General features: G+C 54.0%; 1 protein-coding gene across 4 annotated transcripts in view; it reads right to left on the bottom strand.

Moving 5' to 3' along the window:
• JAKMIP1 (janus kinase and microtubule interacting protein 1) overlaps positions 1-9464 on the bottom strand; it is a gene marked incomplete at both ends in the record, with an annotated part of 72643 nt that extends 63179 nt beyond the window's left edge. For 3 of the 4 annotated variants that reach the window (XM_081233708.1, XM_081233707.1, XM_081233709.1), the window contains 2 exons: positions 844-1338; positions 9336-9464. In XM_081233708.1, coding sequence (XP_081089834.1) covers positions 844-1338; positions 9336-9464 — 624 coding nt within the window. The remainder of the gene's footprint in view (positions 1-843; positions 1339-9335) is intronic. The other variant, XM_081233710.1, reaches the window with a different exon arrangement.
• Positions 9465-20576: the final 11112 nt, after the last annotated feature.

Genomic DNA, 20576 nt, shown 5'->3' on the forward strand with positions numbered 1-20576 from the left:
ACATTTCCTGTAACAGAGGAACATATTTTACATGTCTCCTATTACACAAACTATAAGCTGTTGATAGATGCTTTAGTTAACTTAATTCTCATAATGCTGTAACAGATACATGATTATTCCTCCTTTTGTAGGTGAGGCACCAGAAGCTTAGAGACGGTAAGCAACTTGATTGGGCTCACACAGCTAACAAGTGAGGGAGTCTGGATTCACACCCAGAAGAGACTTTCTCCAAAGCCTTCTCTTTCTATTAGGAGATAACACCGCCCCTACACACACAAAGGGAAAAGGGGCTGGGGAATACTTCTGAGAACTTAGTATCGGTATGTGCTTAGATTTTCTATACATTAGACACTTAAAATCAGTGCATCTCTTCTGCCATTCTTGTTACTGGCTTGTTAAGCTGTGAACTGATGCTCTGTCACTGACTGGTGACCAGTCTAGGGATGGACAGCTGGACCAGGCCTCCAAAAAGGACACCTGGTCCTTCTGCCTCCAGTCCTTAAATTTCTTAGGTGTCTTCCACAGACAGGAGAGACCTGCCAAAGCTTCCATTCCACACCCAGGATGGCAGGGGCTTTGTTGGAACCCCAGGGCCTAGAACCATGCCTGGAGCACAGTGGGTCCCCAGTACTCAGCATTTACTGCTCCGTGAGGGAGGACTGGGGCACTTGCTTGTGGAGAGGACACGGCGCATGCATCACGGAAGGATGGGTTGCGTGTGTGCAGAAGGAGGGCTTGCATGTGTGCAGGGAGAACAAGGTGCTTGTGCGTAAGAGCAGGGTGCGTGTGCGGAAGGTCAGGTATGCACTCGAGCCGGTGGGGGGGAGAGGGCAGCGCACTTACCAGCCGGCGGATGTCGCGCTCGCACTCGCGCTTGATGCGGTGCACCTCGTCCTGGTGCGCCTGGTAGGCAGCGCGCAGGTCGGCCGCCTTGGCCTTGTCGGCCTGCATGCAGTTGCTGAGCGCCTCCTCCGCCTGCTTGCGTGCCGCCTTGAGCTCCAGGATCTCCTGCTGCAGCCGCAGGCGCTCGCCGTCGAAGGCCCTGCGCGCCTCTTCGCGCGCCTCGGCCAGCAGCGCCGTCTTGACCTTGTCGGCCGCACCGTCGCGCAGCACGTTCAGCGTGGCCTGCAGCCGCTGCAGCTCGCTCTCCTTGATCTTGGCCGTGCGCGCTGCCTCCTGCTCGTGCTGGCGGATGAGCACCTCGCGCAGCGCCTGCAGCTCCTTGGTCTTCTCCTCGTGCAGCTTGGCCCTGAGCTCCGAGATGTAGGCCGTGTGTCGCCGCTGCTCCTGCTCGCGCTCCAGCTTGGCCTCCTGCAGCCGTTCGCGCAGCTTGCCCACCTGCAGCCGTGGAGGGAGAGTCAGTCAGGGTCAGGGCTGGGGGAGCCGGCCAGGCCCGCTGCCACCTCCCCGTGTCCCTTCGTGTGCGACAGGAGAACTGAGACCCTCCCCCGGTCCCCGCACTCCAGTTCCCCCTCCCGCCACCTCCATCAGTCCCAGGCAGAATCTCCCCTACTATTTTGCTGAGATGTTCCCAGCCGTGGAAAAACATCTGAGGGTGCTGGAGAGGAGAGTAAGGCTTTGACATCCCTTCCGATTTGGAGATTTACGAGGAAAGACAATTTATCAGTCACAAAATATGCCGTGCAGAAATCATCTGTCTCATCAGAGCAGAACAGATTGTAAACCAGAAACACATTTCCAGTGCCCGTGCCCTGAACTCTGGAGTTAGAGAAGGCCGAGCAGGTGGACGTAGAGAGGGGCAGGGGTGGAGGTGCCCTCACTGCTGAGTGGCTCTCCTGCCCGGGCTGGGGGCTTCTGTGCCCCTCCCCCCACATGAAGCTCTCACAGCGCCAGGAAGGAGGTAACTACTTTGCCACAAGGCAGCCAAGCATCAGAGATGCGCCGCTGGTGACCTGCCTGGGATGAGGGGCTGCCAAGGGGCAGAGCCAGGCTTCACCCCCAGGCGCCTGGCCCCAGGGCCAGTGCTCTGCAGGTGCCAGGCTGCTAACCCCACCAGAAGGTATTTGTCTGTTCAGCAAACAAAATATTATTTGTAAAATATGCCAAGGGAGTGTCTTCTTCAAACACTCCAAAAGGCTTTATTCGATCTTTTTTTTTTTTTTTTTGCGGTACACAGGCCTCTCACTGTTGTGGCCTCTCCCGTTGCGGAGCACAGGCTCCAGACATGCAGGCTCAGTGCCCATGGCTCACCGGCCCAGCCACTCCGCGGCATGTAGGATCTTCCTAGACCGGGGCACGAACCTGTGTCCCCTGCATCGGCAGGCGGACTCTCAACCACTACGCCACCAAGGGAAGCCCATCGATCTTTTTATTTCAAATATCACACAATTACACACATTCCACAGGAACCCATTCGTTTTCTACATTACAGCAATCTCCGAAGAACAGAAACAAATGTGTCTCTCACGGATGAATTGCTTCCAAGGTGGCAACATTTCCCCCAGACCACAGTCTATAGAACACCAACATGCTGAAATTAATTTTAGGTGAGGAGTTTTACGATGTCACTCGGGTTGATAAATCCTTACTCATAACAGCAGGGAAAGGAGCAAATAAACCTGGCCAGGCAAAGATACAAGATCAATGTCTCCTTACATCAAACACGCATAATGACAGAAATAGAACAAGGACCGGACCTGTCAGAGGGTTCATCTCACCCAAGAGCTAGAATTGGCCTCTTCCTAAGGGATTGAGTGCCAGGAAGCCAGAACTTTAAATATTTAACATGATCTCCCCAGGGAGGAACTAAATGCTTCTGGCATTCTCCTTCTAAGGAGGCAACACTCTTCTAACTTTCTGGGATGCTGACGGTGATTTGAAGTCAAAGGGATGGGATCTTGTCGGAATCTGAATCTGCACTGACGAGTGCATTTCCCTCTGCAAATTACTTAACCTCGAGATGGTTAATGTTACGTGTCAACTGGGCAGGGCTGTGGTACCAGGTCATTCGGCCAAACACCAGTCTAGATGTTGCTGTGAAGGAATTTTTAAGGATGTGATTAACATTTAAATCAGTAGACCTGGAGTAAAGCAGATGACCCTCTATAATGTGGGTGGGCCTCACCAAGTCAGTTGAAGGCCTTCAGAGAAAAGACTGAGGTCCCCCAATGAGGAAGGAATTCTGCCTCATTACTGTGAGATCAATGCTCCCTCAAATTTCCAGCCTATCTGCCCTGCAGATTTCAGATTTGTTAGCCTCCATGACCATGTGAGACACCTTCCTGAAAAAAAACCAAATCCCTCTCCATCTCTCTCTCTCCTACTGGTTCTTTTTCTCTCTGAAGAACCCTGACTATACAAACCTCCCAGAGCTTCCTGATCCTTCCCTGTGAAACAAGGCTATCAACGGCTGCCCCTTAAAGACTGTTGGGAGGAGGAAAGCTGAAAGCAGATGAGCGGATAAAGGGAAGTTTGGTCCCAGGCAGTAAAGGAAGGAGGAATGTGGCCAGCGTGAGCAGAGGTGTGTGCAGGGCAGCCTGGAGGAGGCCGGGCCTGCCCCTGGGAGGGGCAGAGGGGGCCAGCTGAGATGGGCCAGGTGACACCCGTGTGTAGGGCAGGGAGGCTAACAGTGGATGGGCTGCGGGAGAAGGCCCTGCTGGGTCCCACCAGCTCTGCCTAGAAAAGCTGAGGGCCAAGCCCAGGCGCCATGACCCAGGTGTGGCACGGTGAGGCGGGGTGGCCCCTGGTGGGCACAAAGCACCCCCTCCTTACTCCATTGAGTGGAGCAGGTCTACGAAAGTCATGTGCCACTTGACTCGCCAGATGCCTCCAAGCTGTGCCCCGCCCCCAAGTCCAGAGGTGCAGCAGGAGAGAGGGGCCCTTACCAGCCTTGCCTCAGCACCTGGGCTCTAAATGTGGCAAGAGCAAAGTGACCAAGAAAGGGCAGGCATCTAGGTGGGAGGGGCTGGCCTGGAGAACTCGGAGCCGGCACCGCCAGCGCCCCAGGGGCACAGTGAAGTCAGCCTCCACTTGGCTGCTTCCCCCACTCCTCAGCCCATCTGTCAGCGCTGGGTCTCCACTTCCAGGCCTAGACCACTTTTCCCCATTCCCTGCGACCACCCTGGTCCAAGCCAGCGGCAGCAGCCCTCTGCCAGACCGTGGCAGTCACCTTCTCACCCATCGCCCTGCCTCTGACCCCGCACACTCGCCCCTTTAGTCCTTCCCAGTGGCCAGCACAGGCCTCTGAACACACACGTTAGAAGGTTTCCCTCTACTGCCCTCTGAATCCACGGGGTGCAGGTTAACCGTTCTGAAACCACTAGAGTGCTGAATAACTAAGTAAATGGGTGGTGGGGTCAGGCCCTCCCTGCTGGAGGGAGGACAGATGAGCAAGGGGAGGAGGCCAGAGGATCCAGGTGGTAGTGGATTAGACTGGGGACATCAGTAAGAACTCATGTTTAACTTAATGTACATATAGATGTTACATTTAGAAATAGTTTAGATATGTATACATACACGGTTAGTATATACGCATACACGGTTAGTATATACGCATACACGGTTAGTATATACACATACACGGTTAGTATATACGCATACACGGTTAGTATATACGCATACACGTTAGTATATACACATACACGGTTAGTATATACGCATACACGGTTAGTATATACGCATACACGTTAGTATATACACATACACGGTTAGTATATACGCATACACGGTTAGTATATACGCATACACGGTTAGTATATACGCATACACGTTAGTATATACGCATACACGGTTAGTATATACGCATACACTTCCTTGCTCTGTCAGCTAAGCCTAGAAGCAATGACATGCCAGCAGCGGTGGGCACACCCAGTGCCCAGATCCTGGTTTCTCATGCCATATTCTCTAATAAGTGGGACCAGGGCTCCTTGGAGAAATGAGTGGCTCTAGGACTGGGGCAGGGAATATACAAGATGAACCTGGAGCACCTTACAGGACTGGAAAGTAAGGGTGTACCCAAGAATAAATTAAAAAATAAATGCCACAATGATGGGGTGCAAAGGAACACAGGGGTCCACTGAAAGAGATCCCCGTGGCCAAAGCTAGAACAGTTTGAGCAACAAAATAAAGTAGTATTGGATTATAAGCCAAAGTGTAAAATAGTGTTCATAGTGATATAAACGACTGAATTTATACATGTAAAAATATGAAAGAAAACAAAAAAAAAAACCCTCGAGGGCTCTGTGGCATCCAGCATACAAGCCCAAGTCCTCCCCGGCCCACAGGACTGACCCCAGCTGATGGCTCTTCGGTCCTCCTCCCTGACCACCCAGCTCCAGCCACGTCCCTGGCTGGTGCACCTCAGACATCCAGGCACCTTCCCGCCTGCGGCCTTTCCCCAAGCCAGCCCTTCTGCCTGGAATGCTCCCAGCCAGGCCTCTGCAGGACCTGCCCTCCCACCCCCTGCAGCACCCCTTTGCTGACCACCTCCCAAAAGAGCCACCCCCGCTGCAACCCCATGACTCTCCACCTGCTTCTGCTGCTTTACTTTCTTGGCACTTTTCACTATGGAAGAAATATTACATGTTAATCTCCTGGCCTTCATTCCCTACCTCCCCCATTAGATACTAGCTCCAGGAGAGGATCTCCAGGGCAACCCAGTTTCTGGGACAGAGCATAGCACACAGTAGGTGCTCAATAACTAGCCACGGACTGAGCAAAGGAAAGAATGAAAGGATGATGGGCCTGGCCATTTTGTAAATAATGAATGACAGCGTGCACTCCCTGGGGCATGAGGGTGGCCGCGGTTCTGGGGCACCGGACTTTCCCCACATGGGTGCTGGCTCCTAGGCTAGCTGGTCCCTCTGCCTGGTCCCTGTGCCTTCACCTTCCCTCCATTCTCCAGAAGAGCCAGAAGGCTTCCCCGACTGGGTCAGGGCCTCCCCTGGGCTCCCAGAGCCCTGCATTATTCCCTCCATCACCACACAAGTCACACCCAAATTCCAACTCTCCCGGCCTACCCACTGCAGCCGGCAGCCCCTGGAGGGCAAGATGAAGGCCGATTCACTTCTGTAGCTGGACTAGTCCCTGGCCCAGTGTAGATCCAGACCAGGGTGGGCTGCTCACTGCAAGAACGAATGAATCACCAGCTGGTGAGCGGTGGGCAGCAGCCAGAATCTTCATGGCCTGACTTGGGCCCATGTGCTGACCACTGCCCTCTCTGCCCCCACCCACTCCAGGCCATGGGCCTCAACAAGTCAGGGACTCTGCCCCAGGGGCCTTGGCACCCTGATTGGTGCTGAGGATGCTCCCAGGTGACGCCGGACACTTGGGATGGTGTGAGCCCTGCTCCCTTTTGTGCCAGCCAGCAAAATCCTTCAGAGCCAGCTCCAGATCACCTCTGCAAAGCTTTCTCGGGCCACCCTGACCATTGCATGGCTTCCTAAAATCTCTGGTATGACATGCCAAGTACTGTCATCTAGCTAGCTCCCTGAGTATCTGAGCACCCAGCCTGCCTGAGGGCGGGCCGTTTCTGAGTCACTTCCAAACGCCCAGCCCAGGCCCAGAGCACAGGCACGGGGTGGGGGGCTGGGGGCTCGATGAATGTGTGGATGAACCAACAGGTACGTTCCGCACATGCCCTCGCCCTGCGGTGTTCAATGGGGACTCCTCTGCTAAAGTAACAACTGTAAAGTAACACTGTAACTGCTAAAGTAACACTGTAAATACAACGTCAGCAACAGTTACCATGAGATCATATAGAAACAGCAGTTAAACTCAATCACAAAGTTTATACTTATGTTTCTCATAGCAGCCAGTAAGCACAGTGCTGAGTTCTCTGAGAACAGAAACTCTCCCAGTGGCGGCCTGGATAAGCCCCCCGGCAGGGCCACGGGGTGGCTGGACTGAGCAAACGGGCAGCCGGGGCACGTAGAGGCAGGAGGTACCTGGGGAGACACAGACTGGGTTTCTTGTAGGCCTAGCTTCCAGCCCAGTGCCAACATCTGTGTGACCTGTGACTGTGCGGACCTGCTGTGATGGGCTGAACTGTGTCCTCCCAGATTCCTGAGTGGCCGTCCTAACCCCCAGACCCTCAGAATGTGACTGTATTTGGAGACAGTCTTAAAAGAGTTTACTAAGTTAAATGAGGTCATGGGGGGTGGGTCCTGATTCAACACAACTGGTGCCCTGACAAGAAGAGATTGGGACACAGACGCACACAGAGAAGAGCATGTGAGGACACAAAGAGAGGGCGGCCGTCTACAAGCCAAGGAAAGAGGCCTCAGGAAAAACCAACCCTGCCCACACCTTGATCTCAGACTCCCAGCCTCCAAGACTATGAGGACATAAGTCTCTGTTGTTGAACCCCTACCCCGGTCTGTGGTACTTTGTTACGGCAGCCCAGCCACCTCTCCTCTCCAACCCTCAGTTTGCCCACCTATAAAGTGGGGAAAGCCACATCTGACCTCACAGGTTACTATGAGTGTCAGGAGGCCCTCTAAGGTACCTGGTGTGGCCTGTGTAGCAGACGCATAAGTGTCTGCCAACCACTGAGTAACTACATGCGACAGGCAGTGCCCAGGCCCCGGACATGACTCTCTCATTCATTCCTTAAACAACCCAGGGAAGCAGACACATCAGATGTCCCCATTTAACAGATAGGGAAACTGAGGCATAAGGCAGCTACCTGGCTTGCCCCAAGGCCTCAAGGCAAGTTAGGTGGTGGAGGTGGGACGGAGACCTGGCCGAATGACATTGGCTGTGCGGCTTTCCCCATAACCACAGCTGCTGCTGCTGCTACTGCCTGGTTAGCCCCTCCAGGCCCAGCTGTGCAGCTGACAACCCAGGGGATCCTGGCAGGCAAATCCTTCCTGAGCTGGACAGGATGTGGACAGGCTGGCACCACCAGCAACTGTGCTGAAAGACCTTGGCTGCACTGGCCCTGGAACTCTGAGTGTCTGGGGATGGGAGGCAGCACGTGTGTCCCCAAGCTCCAGGAGCCCGGTCTTCATCGCCCCAGGTTGGGGACTCTGCCTCTGCTCTCCATGTAGCTGTCTTGAGCTGGGGTCAGAGCCAAGGACCAAGCCCCAGCCCCCTCCCCACCCAGGAGCTGGACCCCGCTCAGCACTGCAGCTGTTGCCAGAGTCCCAGCTCTCAACCAGACACCGGCTGCCATCCCCCAAGCAGTCCCTCCCCTCCCTCAGGTGCTATGGGCGGGGCCGGAGGGTACCTTCACGGCTTGGGGTATAAGGCCAGCCAGCCCCTCAGTCGGGCCCCCCAGGAGCAAGCCCAAACCCCGTCCTCCTTCTCTTCTCACACGAATGGCGGCTCCACCCTGCTAGGAGAGCACCTCCACCCCACCTGCTTTTGCCCTCAAACCACCCAGGTCAGAACCACACCAACAAAGAGGACTGGGGCAGCGCCCAGGCACCGGATGGGCTTTTCTTGCTTACATTACCTAAGATCTTTAAGACAACCTTAAACTGGGTGGTTATCATGATGCCACGTTACACATGAGAAAACGGAGGTTCAGAGGCTTTATGTCACTTGTCTAAGATCGTGAAGCCAGTCAGTGGTCAAGGTGAGGTCTGAAGCCAGGTCTGCATGATTAGAAAGGCTGGGTTCCTCCCACAGTGACTGGCTGCCCATCACGCCAACACTTTGATTGGCACCCAACAGGGCATCGTCCTGACTGGCTCCAAAGCTCATACCTGCCTCACGAGAGCAAAACAGCTCCCATCACAGAGCCAGGCTCCAAATCAAGCCCTTTATGTCAGGGGTCCCCAACCCCCAGGCCATGGACCGGTACCGGTCTGCAGCCTGTTAGGAACCGGGCCGCACAGCAGGAGGTGAGCGGCGGGCGTGCGAGCGAAGCTTCACCTGGCGCTCCCCGTGGCTCCCCACCGCTCACGTTACCGCCTGTACCCTCCCCCCGACCCTGTCCATGCAAAAACCGTCTTCCACGAAACCAGTCCCTGGTGCCAGAAAGGTTGGGGACCACTGCTTTACGTATTGATATACATATTTACATCCTTACTCTTGCCCACCGGCCCATCAGGTGGTACTGTTATAATCCCGTCTTGCAGGTGAGGGAAATTACGGTGTGGAGAGTGAAGTAACTTGTCCGAGATCAGCGCCAAATGTCGGGGAGGGTCGGGGCCGGGGTAGCGGACAGGATTCGCATCCAGGTGGTCTCTGTACCACCACTGATGTTATACCCATTTTAAAGAGAGGCAAGCTGAGGCTCAGAGAGGTGGAGTGCCCAACCCCACCCCAGCCCTGGGACACACCCTTCACACTTACCTCAGGGGCAATTTGTCCACTGGGAATTCACAGCCCACCCCTCACTTGAGCCAGGAGGCCCTTGTCCCTCCCACCTTGCTCTTTTCCTGCTGGAACTCGATCTGAATGCTGGTCAACTTGGCCCGCAGCTCCTCGTTGGCCATCTGCACCGCGTCCATCTCCATCTCAGGCTTCTCGCCCTTGCTCCGGCCTTTCTTAGACATGCTTCCTCTCAGGTTGAGATGCCGAGATCCTGTGTTCACTCCCGCCAGCCAGCAGGCGCCGCTCGCAGCTCCGCCGTGCTAATCAGTCTCACAGGGCTCAGCTCCCCCTCTGCGTAAACCACCATCACTTGGGATCCTGGGGGAGGAAGGAAGCCAGGTCAGCAGAGAGAGAGAGGGGCTGGTGCCCCCTTGCCTGGGGCACTCAAACAGGATGGCAGGCAGCGTTTGCCGATGCCTCCCTCCCTGATCCGGGCACCTGCTCACCCCGAAGATGCCCCACCATTCACAACACTGACCTAGGGCTTCTCCAACAGGGGCTGCATCAGAATCACTTGGAAGCTTGTTAAGACGGAGTCCTGGGCCCACCCCCAGGAATCTGATTTGCATGTCTCCCAAGCTCCCAGGTGAGGCTCCCAGGTGACCACCCCTCATTGAGTAGCTCTGTCTGGTCCAGTCCTGGCCTCATCAAGACGAGACTATGACATCTAAGCCACTATAGACCTCGATCTGCAAGTGTGACTGAGCCTCAGTCACCCTGGTGCTTGATTCAAAAGCAGGATTCTGGGGGAGCACAGAGCTCAAAGCTTGAGGCCTGTGGGGAGGGGGCCAGGGGACCCGGATGTCTCATGCACACACCCAGGTGATTGAGGAGCACAGTCTAAGGACTGCACTTTGAGAACTGGGCTTTTAGACTCCCTACAGGTTAGTGGTTCCCTCCCCACCCCAAGGACTAGCACAGCACAGGTTGCCCAGAACTGCTATAGCTCTGGGCCCAGTTTTGGTGTCGAAGCCAGCCTGGGGGAGTAGCACAGCCCCTGGGGGAGATGACAGCCAAGCATGGTGCCCTGCGGTCCTCCAGGCCTCTGTGCCTGCCTGGCCAGGTCTGAGCTGGTCAGGTGGCCAACGGGATGCCCTGATAAGCTAACGGCCCCTCCAGCACTCACATTTCCCCGGGGGACCCCAGACCTTCCATTTGGTAGGGCTGCCCTCACAGCCCACACGGTGTCAAAGCCAAAGCCATTAAAATCAGGCCCTAGTGACAGCTAGTAGCACTGTGCATTGGATGCTACACCCCTGTCACCCCACAGAACATGGCACAGCACAGTGTCGACAAAGAAGCCCAAGAGTCTCAGCAAGGAGATGTGGCTGCTCATTGCCACACCACGGGGAGAGAAGAGCGGACAAGGTGCATTCCAGAAGTCACACTCAGCACTGGCCCTGCGCTAGCCCTGGGATGCGATGGCGGACCAGACAGGGTCCCAGCCATCATAGAACTTTCTAGCCAGGGAGACAACAATGGAAATGAATACATAAAATAACTCTGGATTGTGATTGGCATTGGAAAGAAATAGTAAACAGGGTATTTGAGACCTCTATCAAATATTACCCAAGTCACTGGCAGAGGGAGACGAGGGGAGTAAACTGCCAGACCACATGGGGCCTAGAGACCATGGACAGAGTCAAGGCCAGGTACAGAATGTGCAGCCCAGTGCAAAATGGAAATGCAAGGGTCTTGTTTCAAAAACTATTCAGCTTTTCATGACCATGACACTGAGCATTAAACCAAGAGTGAAGCCCTCTGACCCCCTCTACAACCACACCATGCACCGGTGATGCTGGCCCTGGACAGAATTTAAATGCAACCCTGAGGATGCTTGGCTGGGCAGCGGGTCCCAAGCAACAGGGGTCAGCTTTTGGCTGATGAGGACTACAGTGGGCTGAATGATGGTCCCCAAAAGACACGTTCACATCCTATTCCCCGGAACCTGGGAATATGCCCTTATTTGGAAAAAGGGTCTTTGCAGATGTCATCAAGTTAAAGATCCCAAGATGAGATCATCCACGATGAGGGTGAGTCTTAAATTCAATGACATGTGCCCTTGAAAGAGACACAGAGCAGAGAACACGCAGAAGGGAAGGCCGTGTGAAGAGAGAGGTGGGAGTGGAGTGATGCAGCTGGAGGAGGTCGGGGGGGGGTCCTCTCCTAGAGCCTCCAGAGTGAGCAGCACCCCGCCGACACCACTGACACCGCCAGATTTTGGACTCTGGCCTCCAAAACTGCAAGAAAGTAAATTTCTGTTGTTTTAAGCTACTCCATTTGTGGAAATTCTTTATGGCAGACACCGGAAAGGAATACACTGGGCATGAAGGGAAAAACGCTCGTGGGACACATCCAGCACTTTGTTTAATGACTTAAGATAGCCAGCTTCTCAGCACTGAGCCCTGCGTCTTTCCCTGCTTCCTTTCACGTCAGTAATAAGCCAGCTCACACCACACCACAGGCAAATCCCCTGTCCCTCACTCAGAGCCTACTATCTCATGATTTACACACAGTGTTAGCAAGCTGCGCTGTCTGTTCTCCCAGCCCAGAGCAGAAGGGAAACTAAAAAGTGGCAGACGGTGTTCTGCAAAAGGCAAACATGCAGATAGGAGAATGAAAAGAGAGAGCAAAGATTTTTCTACCATACCTTCCCCCCCAAAAAAATAAGAGAGTAAAATAATAATTACTTTTATTACCTTCAGTATTACCTTTAATACTTAAAAAGCCTGCAAGGCCTAAAATCTTAACATTCTAAGGACACCTCGTTCTCCAATTACAGCAAATTAATAAGGTGCTCACTGTCCAGACTCTTCTTATACAGTGTTGGTGCAAGATAGTCAGCGGGAGTTAAAAAAAAAAGTTCATGAGATGTAATAAATAAAGTCAACTGAGTTGGGTTTTCCTAACACACATTCTGGGCTCCGGGGCTCAGGGCTATAGAGGACCCAGAAGGAGCAGCAGGGCTCAGTCGCTCAGCCCAGCTCCACCACCAACCTCTGTACTCTCCTCACTCAGGACTTTTGAGCCATGAAGTGGAGCGGGCCGCGCAGGGGTGGTGTGGGCGCCAGGGCTGGCAGCACAGCTAACCCCAGAGCAGGCTGCCTGCAGCCACGGTGCCGGGGCCTCTGCATCCCGCGACAGACCCCAAAAGCCCGGAGCTGGCACCTCTTAGAAATGATGACAGAACGGCACATCTGGCAGCGCTCAGCTCCCTGGGCCCTGTTCCAAGCTCTCTGTGTGGCGGTTTGGTCCTCACCTTGACCCCGGGGCTCCTGGCCATCAGTGTCCAGCCACCAAGCCTTGTTCCCACCAGTTCTCAGAGGCGTCCCCTCCTCTCAAAGCTCCGGCCGTCCCGCTGGCCTGACTGTGGCCTCCCCTGTCTCCTGGACTGCACACTGTCTGCCCCCACCCCAGGCTGCAGGGGACAGTGTCCATGGCCACAGAAAGCGGCCCTCTGTGCTGGGCCTGAGCCAGTGGTGGCCCCCGTGGGCCACACCTGCCGTCCCCTGAAGTCCTCAGCCCGTGCCCCTCCCTGCCTGACAGGGCCACCTCCTAACTGTGCCCAGCCCTCGACTCCGGCCACACCTCCCCCGGCAGCCCTCTCTGCCCCACAGGCAGGGTCAGGATATCCTTGCAGCCCGAGCCTCACCAGATTGACTCTCAGCCACCATCCAGGACCACGAGTCCAACAGGGGTGGGGCCGCCACAGGAGACAGAATCATTTTATCGATGGGGAAACTGAGGCCCAGACATATCAGAGGCCTGCCTGGGGTCACAGGGAGGGGGGGCCCAGTGGGGAGAGGAGAACTCACCTCCCCCCCTGAGCCCACCTGGCAGTCGGCAGAGCTTGCCTTGAGCTGCAGAGGCTGTGGGGTGAGCACCACCCCACACGGACCCCACGGGCCCGGCCCCAGCTCACTGGGGTGCCCTCGGCTCCCGTGGCCCCCACTGCCGGGCCAATGATGTCATTCATTACAGCAGCTGGGCTCCCCCGCCTGGGCTGGCTGACCCCTCACCTTAGGACCCTCTCATCCTAGGGGCCACCAGAGCCAAGACCCTGCCAAGCTCCTCCCTACACCGAGGGCCACCTGTTCCCACTGAGCTGGGACTCGAGCCCCTTGCTGCCAAGTCTCCCAGCCGCAGACTCTGCAACCATGGGCCCTGCACTGTGCTGACCTCCTTTTCTAGTTCAGGTTATACATTTTGCACCCAACAAACATCTGCGGGTCCCTCTAGTGACAGGGAGGGGTGGCTCCTGTTAATGTTCTACATACACCACACACCACACAAACGCACACACACCACAACGCACACATCATACAGAAGCACACCACAATGCACACATCACACAGAAGCACACACACAATGCACACACCACACATATACACCACAGAGAAGCGAGCACACATACGCACTGCTAAGGACTGAATGTCTCTCTCCAAAATTCATGTTGAAATTCTAATGTCCGATGCGATGGTATTAGGAGGTTTGCCTTTGGGAAAAAGTTAGATCGTGAAGGTGGAGTCCTCGTGAATGGGATTAGTGCCTTTATAGTCCCTGCCTTGTGAGGACTCAGCAAGAAGGCAGCTGTCTACAAGCCAGGAAGAGGGCTCTCATAAGAACCTGAGCATCCTGGCACCGTGATCTTGGACTCTAGCCTCTACAACTGTGAGAAATAAATGCCTGTTGTTTAAGCCATGCCGTCTATGGAGTTCAGTTACAGCAGCCCAAGCTGACGAAGACACATACACACCATACCACAGGCATCAAACACCACACACTCACACCACACGCACAGATGCACACCAAACACCACAAACTCACCACACACATACCCTCCAAACACAACACACATCCCATACACACCACACGCACTAGTTCAGCATTTCCAACGAGGATGGGGAGACCCCGAATGTCCAAGGAAAGCATTTCTGAGATGTGCCGACCTGCCTCTCCAGCCTCCATGTCGGAATTACCAAAAAGGGGTCCTGAGCATCTTGTGAAGTCTCCTTGGAGCCTCCGATGACTCGGGAAGGCCTGGGTGCTTCAGAATTCCTGTTATCAACAACAAGGGAAGCACGGAATTGGCAGGCTGTGAGCAGATGCGCTCACAGCAGGCCCACAGGCTGATGGGATCATCATTCCCATCATTCCACCGAGGGAAGTGGGCTCAGAGGGGTTCAGAACCTCCCAAGTCACTGCACGTGAGCCCCATCTGAGTCTGGTTTACCAGCTGCCCACCATGGCCCACCTCACTGCAGCCAAACCACAGAGTGACCCCAGGGGCAGGCAGCGCAAAGGTTGTCCTCCCGATTAAGAGATGAGGAAATTGAGGCTCACACACACACACACAGACACACACACACTAAAAAGCCACACATCTGGGTTTGCTGAAGAGCTGGTTGTTCTGGAAGGAAGGGGGTAAGCAGAGGAGAAAGGGGGTGTGGGCTATGCCCTGGGGGTGGCAGGGCAGAGACCGCGGGCCCTGGCAGGGGAAGCTCGGCGGCCAGCCTCAGACTCCCACCAGTCAGGTCACTAGCACGACCCCACCGGCACACTGGTCAGGGCCAACTGGGACAATGGCTATGACAGTACTTGGAAGGCCATGAAGTGGCCCAGAAACAGGGCTTTTTACTGTGTGATGAAAAACTAACGCAAACAAATACAAGGTCAGTGAGCAGGGACCCTGGGACCCAGAGGCCCCACAGGTCACCTCCTCCTGGCCGTTCCCCTGCGGGAGCTGCCACACGTGGCCTTCCAGCCTCTCTTGAAAGTCCTTCCAGGGACAGGAAGATGCCACCACAATGGGAACGTCTGCTCTGCAGGGCATCCCTACTTTAGAAAGCACTTCCTAGTTCAAGCCAAAAACACGCAGACACACAAATAAAAAGGGCCTCGTTAGGACTTCGGCTGTTAGTGCCTTCCAGCACCTGGAAGCTGCCCCAAACAAGCCCACTCCCCCGCCACACAGAAGGCCCTTTAGAGACTGAAGATGCCCATCACACTCCCCCACCTTCCTCTCCTCCAGGGGACGAGGCATAAGAAGAGCGAGGCACATGCCCCTCATCAGGCACCATGGTCAGCCTTTTACAGGACAAAGCCATCTAAGCCTCCCAATGACTATGATGCAACTGCTACTGTTACCCCCATCTTGTGGATGGAAGAATCGAGGCCCAAAACAGTAAGTAAGTTGCCTGCGGTCATGCAGTTAGAAAAGAGGCAGGAAGACATGGATGCAAATCCCAGTCAGTCATTCTGGTCTGCGGTCTGTGATCTGAGTTCCCTGGGCCTCGGTCTTCCCATCTGTGAAGTGGAGCTGTCACTGTTGAGAAGGTCCTAGACAGTAGGTACTCAGCAAGGGACATCTCTCCATGTGGACAGGGCTGGCCAGCGCCGGTTTCCTGTGGGTGTGTTTTTCCAAACGTGTGGACATAGCACTCTACACCCCGGAGCCAGGCACTGCGGCTGGTGTGGTGGATGGAGCTCAGAGGGACAGAGAAAGAGGAGGGGGTGAAGGGAAGCCTGGGGCCTGGGAGTTCGTCCCCACAGTGGGGAGCCCGGCTGGGGGCAAACTTGCTTCTTCAAGTGGAGAGAAAAGAATGGACTCATCTACTGGACAAACCCCAGCTCAGGGGGACACACAGGCATGGGCCGCTCCTCCCACCATTGACTTTGCTGCCTGCCCCTCACGGGCAACACCCAAACCCACGGTGCCACCTGTCAGATTCCCGCTAGCGTCCTTCCCTTTCCCCGCACCTGCCACCTGCAGCCTGGCGGACTACCAAGCAGTCTCCCTGGCCCCCCTACTCCAGTCACCCACCTACAGCCACCAAGAGGACGCCTCCTGAAGCAGAAGTCAGCCCACATTGCACCCCTGCCTAGACAATAATCAAAACAACAACAGTAATAATCAAACAACATGTCAACCTGCTGTGGTCCCACTGCCTCAGGGGAAAGCCCGCACATCACCGAGGATGCCTTGCGAGGCCCCTGCCATCTCGCCCCATTGCCGCGTCTCCTTGTCTGCTTGCCCTGCCGGATTCTCAGCTACTTTGAAACCATCTTACTCGCTTGACTCTCCAGTATCAAGCAGAGTGCCTGCCCAGAGCAGGTGCTTGGTGACATCAGGACCCCTCCCGGACGTCTGCTGATCTGTAAGAACATCACATACACTTCTTTCATACCCAGCCCGTGGGTGTCTTTCCAATTACAAAGTTCAGGCAGAAGGACACAAGAGATCCTTCAAGGGATGCAGGATGCCTGAGTCCTTGGTAAAAATAATCCCCCAACCAGGAAGCCGAGCATCACTACGTAAGAACTGACTTCTGTGTGGACAGAGATGCAAGTGCCCGGGATAGTGGGTCTGGCTCACTTGCAAGCTGGCCCCCTTGCTGTGCCCAGATGAGTACCCCCCATAGTCAAATATGGCCCTCAGCAAAATGACAAGATATGAACATCAAAGACTTTGGCCTTGCCCTTGGGTAGCTGGTTGCAGAGAGGAGCTCAGCCGAATGAACACATCATTCCCTCATTTGTTCAGCGCAAGCGCACCGCTCACTTCCTGTATGCAGGCACTGCGCTGGGCACGGGACCACGGCACCACAGCACCGAGTAGCCCCGCCCCACCCCGCCCCCACCTCGGGATGCTGACGGCCTCTCCAGCCCAACTCTCCCTCCTCTCAGACACCTGCTCCCTTGCTCTTTTCAGTATCTCCACACGCAGCTGCGGAGGAGACCTGCCCTTTGCACCTTAAAACTGCTGTAAGAAGGGTGTAGTGAGATTTCTCCAAGGACCACCACCCTTCAATCCCTAGAAAAGTATTAGGAGGTCAGAACACCCCCTCCTTTTGATGGCAGCATCACCTGCCATCGTCCCCTGCCATTGTCACCCCAGTCACAGAATCAGCATGGTCACCTCTGAGGTCAAGACCATGTGAATGGCTGGAGCTGACATAAGCAACAGCTGGACACTGAGGACACCCCTTCAACAGGAGCAGGAGAGCCCAGGGATCTTTGGACAGCCTCCATCACCTGGTCCTAGCATGTCCATCTTGATATGTCCCAAAGAAGTAGCCAAGTTCAGGGACAGGAGGCCTCTCTGAATTTGCAGACCCTGAAACACCAGGACTCATGGTCAAGGACCCACAGAGGCCACACCTGAACTCATGGATGCCAGCTCCCCTCCCCTGCCAAAAAAAAACCCAGAGAAACCCAAATAGGGCAATACTGTGCAGTTACCTGCCCTGTGGCTGCTTTGGCAAAGTTCCGCCCAGTGAAAAGGAGGGGACCCCTACACAGGAGGAAGGAAGGGAGGAAAAATGGAAGAAAAAAACAAGGGAGGGAGGGAAGGAAACAGGGAAGGAAGGAGGGAGGGAGGGAGAACACAGAAAGAATGGAATCAAACTTCTAGTTTCTGGTCTGGTGTATAAGGAACTTGGGAGTCATCACTCTCATTCATACAAGACAAGAGCTGAACAAACTGAAAATCAGTAACTTTTCTTATATCCGTCAGAGAACCGAGGTCATGAGGCAAACCACTGCAGACAGGCAGATACAGAGAACAACATACCACAGCAGAAACCCAGGAGTAGAAACCTCTGTAGGAACTGGCTCAGATTCCTTTTACCAAATACTTCCTGGCCAGCTTTCAACAACAACAACAAGTTACAAGGTATACTAAAAGGCAAAAAGAAACAAACAAACAAAAAACAACCAAACAGAAAAAGTTTTAAAAGACAGAACAAGCATCAGAACCAGACTAAGATATAGCAGTGATACTGGAATTATAAGACTGAAACCTTAAATAACTCTGATCAATACGCTAAGGGCACTAATGGAAAAAGTAGACGACATGCAAGAATAGATGGCTAATGTCAGCAGACATGGAAATTCTAAGAAAGGAGCAAAAAAGGCTGGAGATCAAAAACACTGTAACAGAAATGAAGAATGCCTTTGATGGGCTCATTAGTAGACTGGACATGGCTGAAGAATCAGTGAGTTTGAAGATACATCAGTACAAACTTTCCAAAGTAAACAGCAAATTAAGAAAAAAAAACAACTCTGAGATAAACAGAATAGAATATCCCAGAACTGTGGGATAATTACAAAAGCTGTAACATATGCATAATGAGAGGAGAAGAGAGAAGAAACAGAGAAAGGAATGCAAGAAATATTTGAAGCAATAATTGAGTGTTTGAAGTCCCACCCCGGCCTGGACTTGAACCCAAAACTTTGAAAGCCCAGTCCAGTGGTTCCTTCCCAAAGCACTGCCCAGTAGAACTTCTAGCTCTCACAGAAATTCTTACAAACGTTTTCAAATCATCACCTAACACCGCGATGGAGACTGGTGTCCTGGGAATTAAGAAATAGTGGGAGGAGGAAAATTACACAGTGAATGGACCATTCCTTCAGTGCTTATGGAAGTGCTCTGGTTTCCTGCAGGCATCTATGAATCCATATTTTGGTCTGTTTAAACCCAAATAACCGTGAGAATATTTAAGCACTTTTGGAAAGATCCTATTTCAGCACCCCAGTGATAATATCTCCCTCCAGGAGCAGGAATGAGGGAAGCACCAATTAGGGGCCTATTAGAACGTGCTAAGTGTCTGCATAGAGTCATCTCGCTAACCCTCTCGAGCTCCTGACGGGGAGGCTCATCTGGCACACTGCACATTAGACAACTGAGGCACAGAGAGGCTGAGCCACTGCCCATGCTCACACAGCCAGAAAGGGCCCCTGCCGTCCCCACCCCACCCCTACTCTTAGCCCTTTCTTGCTTGCTTTTCTTACTTTTGATGAACCTTAGTAGTAGTTAAGAGCCAAACTAAGGTAAAGAATCTAGATTTCTAAGAAATGGCTGGCCTGGGAAAAAACTAACAAATCAGGTCTGCTCCCCCTCCACTCTGGTCAGCTGACCAGAACCCACATGGCAGCAGGTCCTCTGCACCCAGAAAGCTCTGCTCTGTGAACAGCCTGCAGAAACCAAACAACAGCGACAAACCATGTAGCCACTCAGCATTTAAACAGTTGTGTATTGAAACTCCATAACAAGCTCATGGAATTCAGTTGACTACCCATTTTACAGCCGTGGAAACTGAGGCTCAAGGAGGCGAAATGGGAGCCTCGATCCCACCGGGCCTGCCTCTGCAGCCTGCCCCCTCCGGCTTCCTCTGCTCCACTCTGTGGACCTTCTCCTCTCCCAAGGGAGGGATAACTGCTTCTCCCCCCACCTCCCACCCGACTCCACACTTTCAGAGAAAGGGGCTGCTTGTCACCTTGCCTGGTGGCACTCCCCATTTTATGCCCCAGAACACAGCCTGTGCAGCCCCGCCTCTTCCATGCTCCTCCACGTGAACAGACAGGTGCTTTGCATGTGTTCTCAGTGCCCGTCCCGCGGGTTCACCCATCTCTGCTGAGAGACAGCGTGTTGTCGCGGTTCTCCTAACAGGGCCCAGAGCAGCTTTAGGCTGCACTTCTTGTGTCTTCGCTGGGATTCAGGAGATACACAAGGCTCTGCCCTGTGGAGCCATCACTGCCACACACCTGCTCCAGTTCCTGCAAAGTTGACTCACACTCCGGGAAACAGCACATGCTGCATGTCAAGTACGAACCCTTCAAGTCCTTTGCTCCAGGACATCAGTGATTCATTCAAAGATTAGAGGCAGGAGCTCTTCAAAAGTCTCTTTAGAGGTCTGGCCATACTCTCTCATGCCCTGAAGAAATGACCCCATAGGGGGACAAACGTGCCACCGTGGACTGAGGAGGCTGGCAAGCTGAAATCTACACTTCTCAGCTCCATCGGGGCTAGCGTTTCACATGGGACTCACACTCCATCCTTCATTCAATTCATTCAATCATTCATAAACACAAGGTTTGACTCCAGGATAAATGGGCAACCAGGTGCTGGTGCCACGTGCCCATCTGCTGGTGTGGGCCTGGAGGACATGGGATGCTCTGGTGCTCCTGGGGTCTGGCCACCTCTCTGCTTGCAGCTGTAGCCCTGGGACAGTGGCTTCCAACCCCCCAGCTCCCCAGAGGGCAACTCTGGGGTGGTACCCTGAGGCCCAGCCCAAACCCCACTCCTCCACCTTCCAAGCATGCTGTCAGCACCTGCTTCCCTGTGCGACACCCCTCTGTTTAAAGGAACCCACGAGAGTGGCTTCTGTTGTCTGCAACTGAACACAGCTTAAAATGGGGGTGCCCCAGAAACCTGAGTTGAAATGAAAGGGGGACACACAATGTTAAATCACACAGCACAAAACCCAATACTTTGTTCATGCTCAGCACAAACA

This window comes from Mesoplodon bidens (assembly GCF_964165515.1).
Source record: "Mesoplodon bidens genome assembly, chromosome: 1".
Taxonomy (NCBI): domain Eukaryota; kingdom Metazoa; phylum Chordata; class Mammalia; order Artiodactyla; family Ziphiidae; genus Mesoplodon; species Mesoplodon bidens.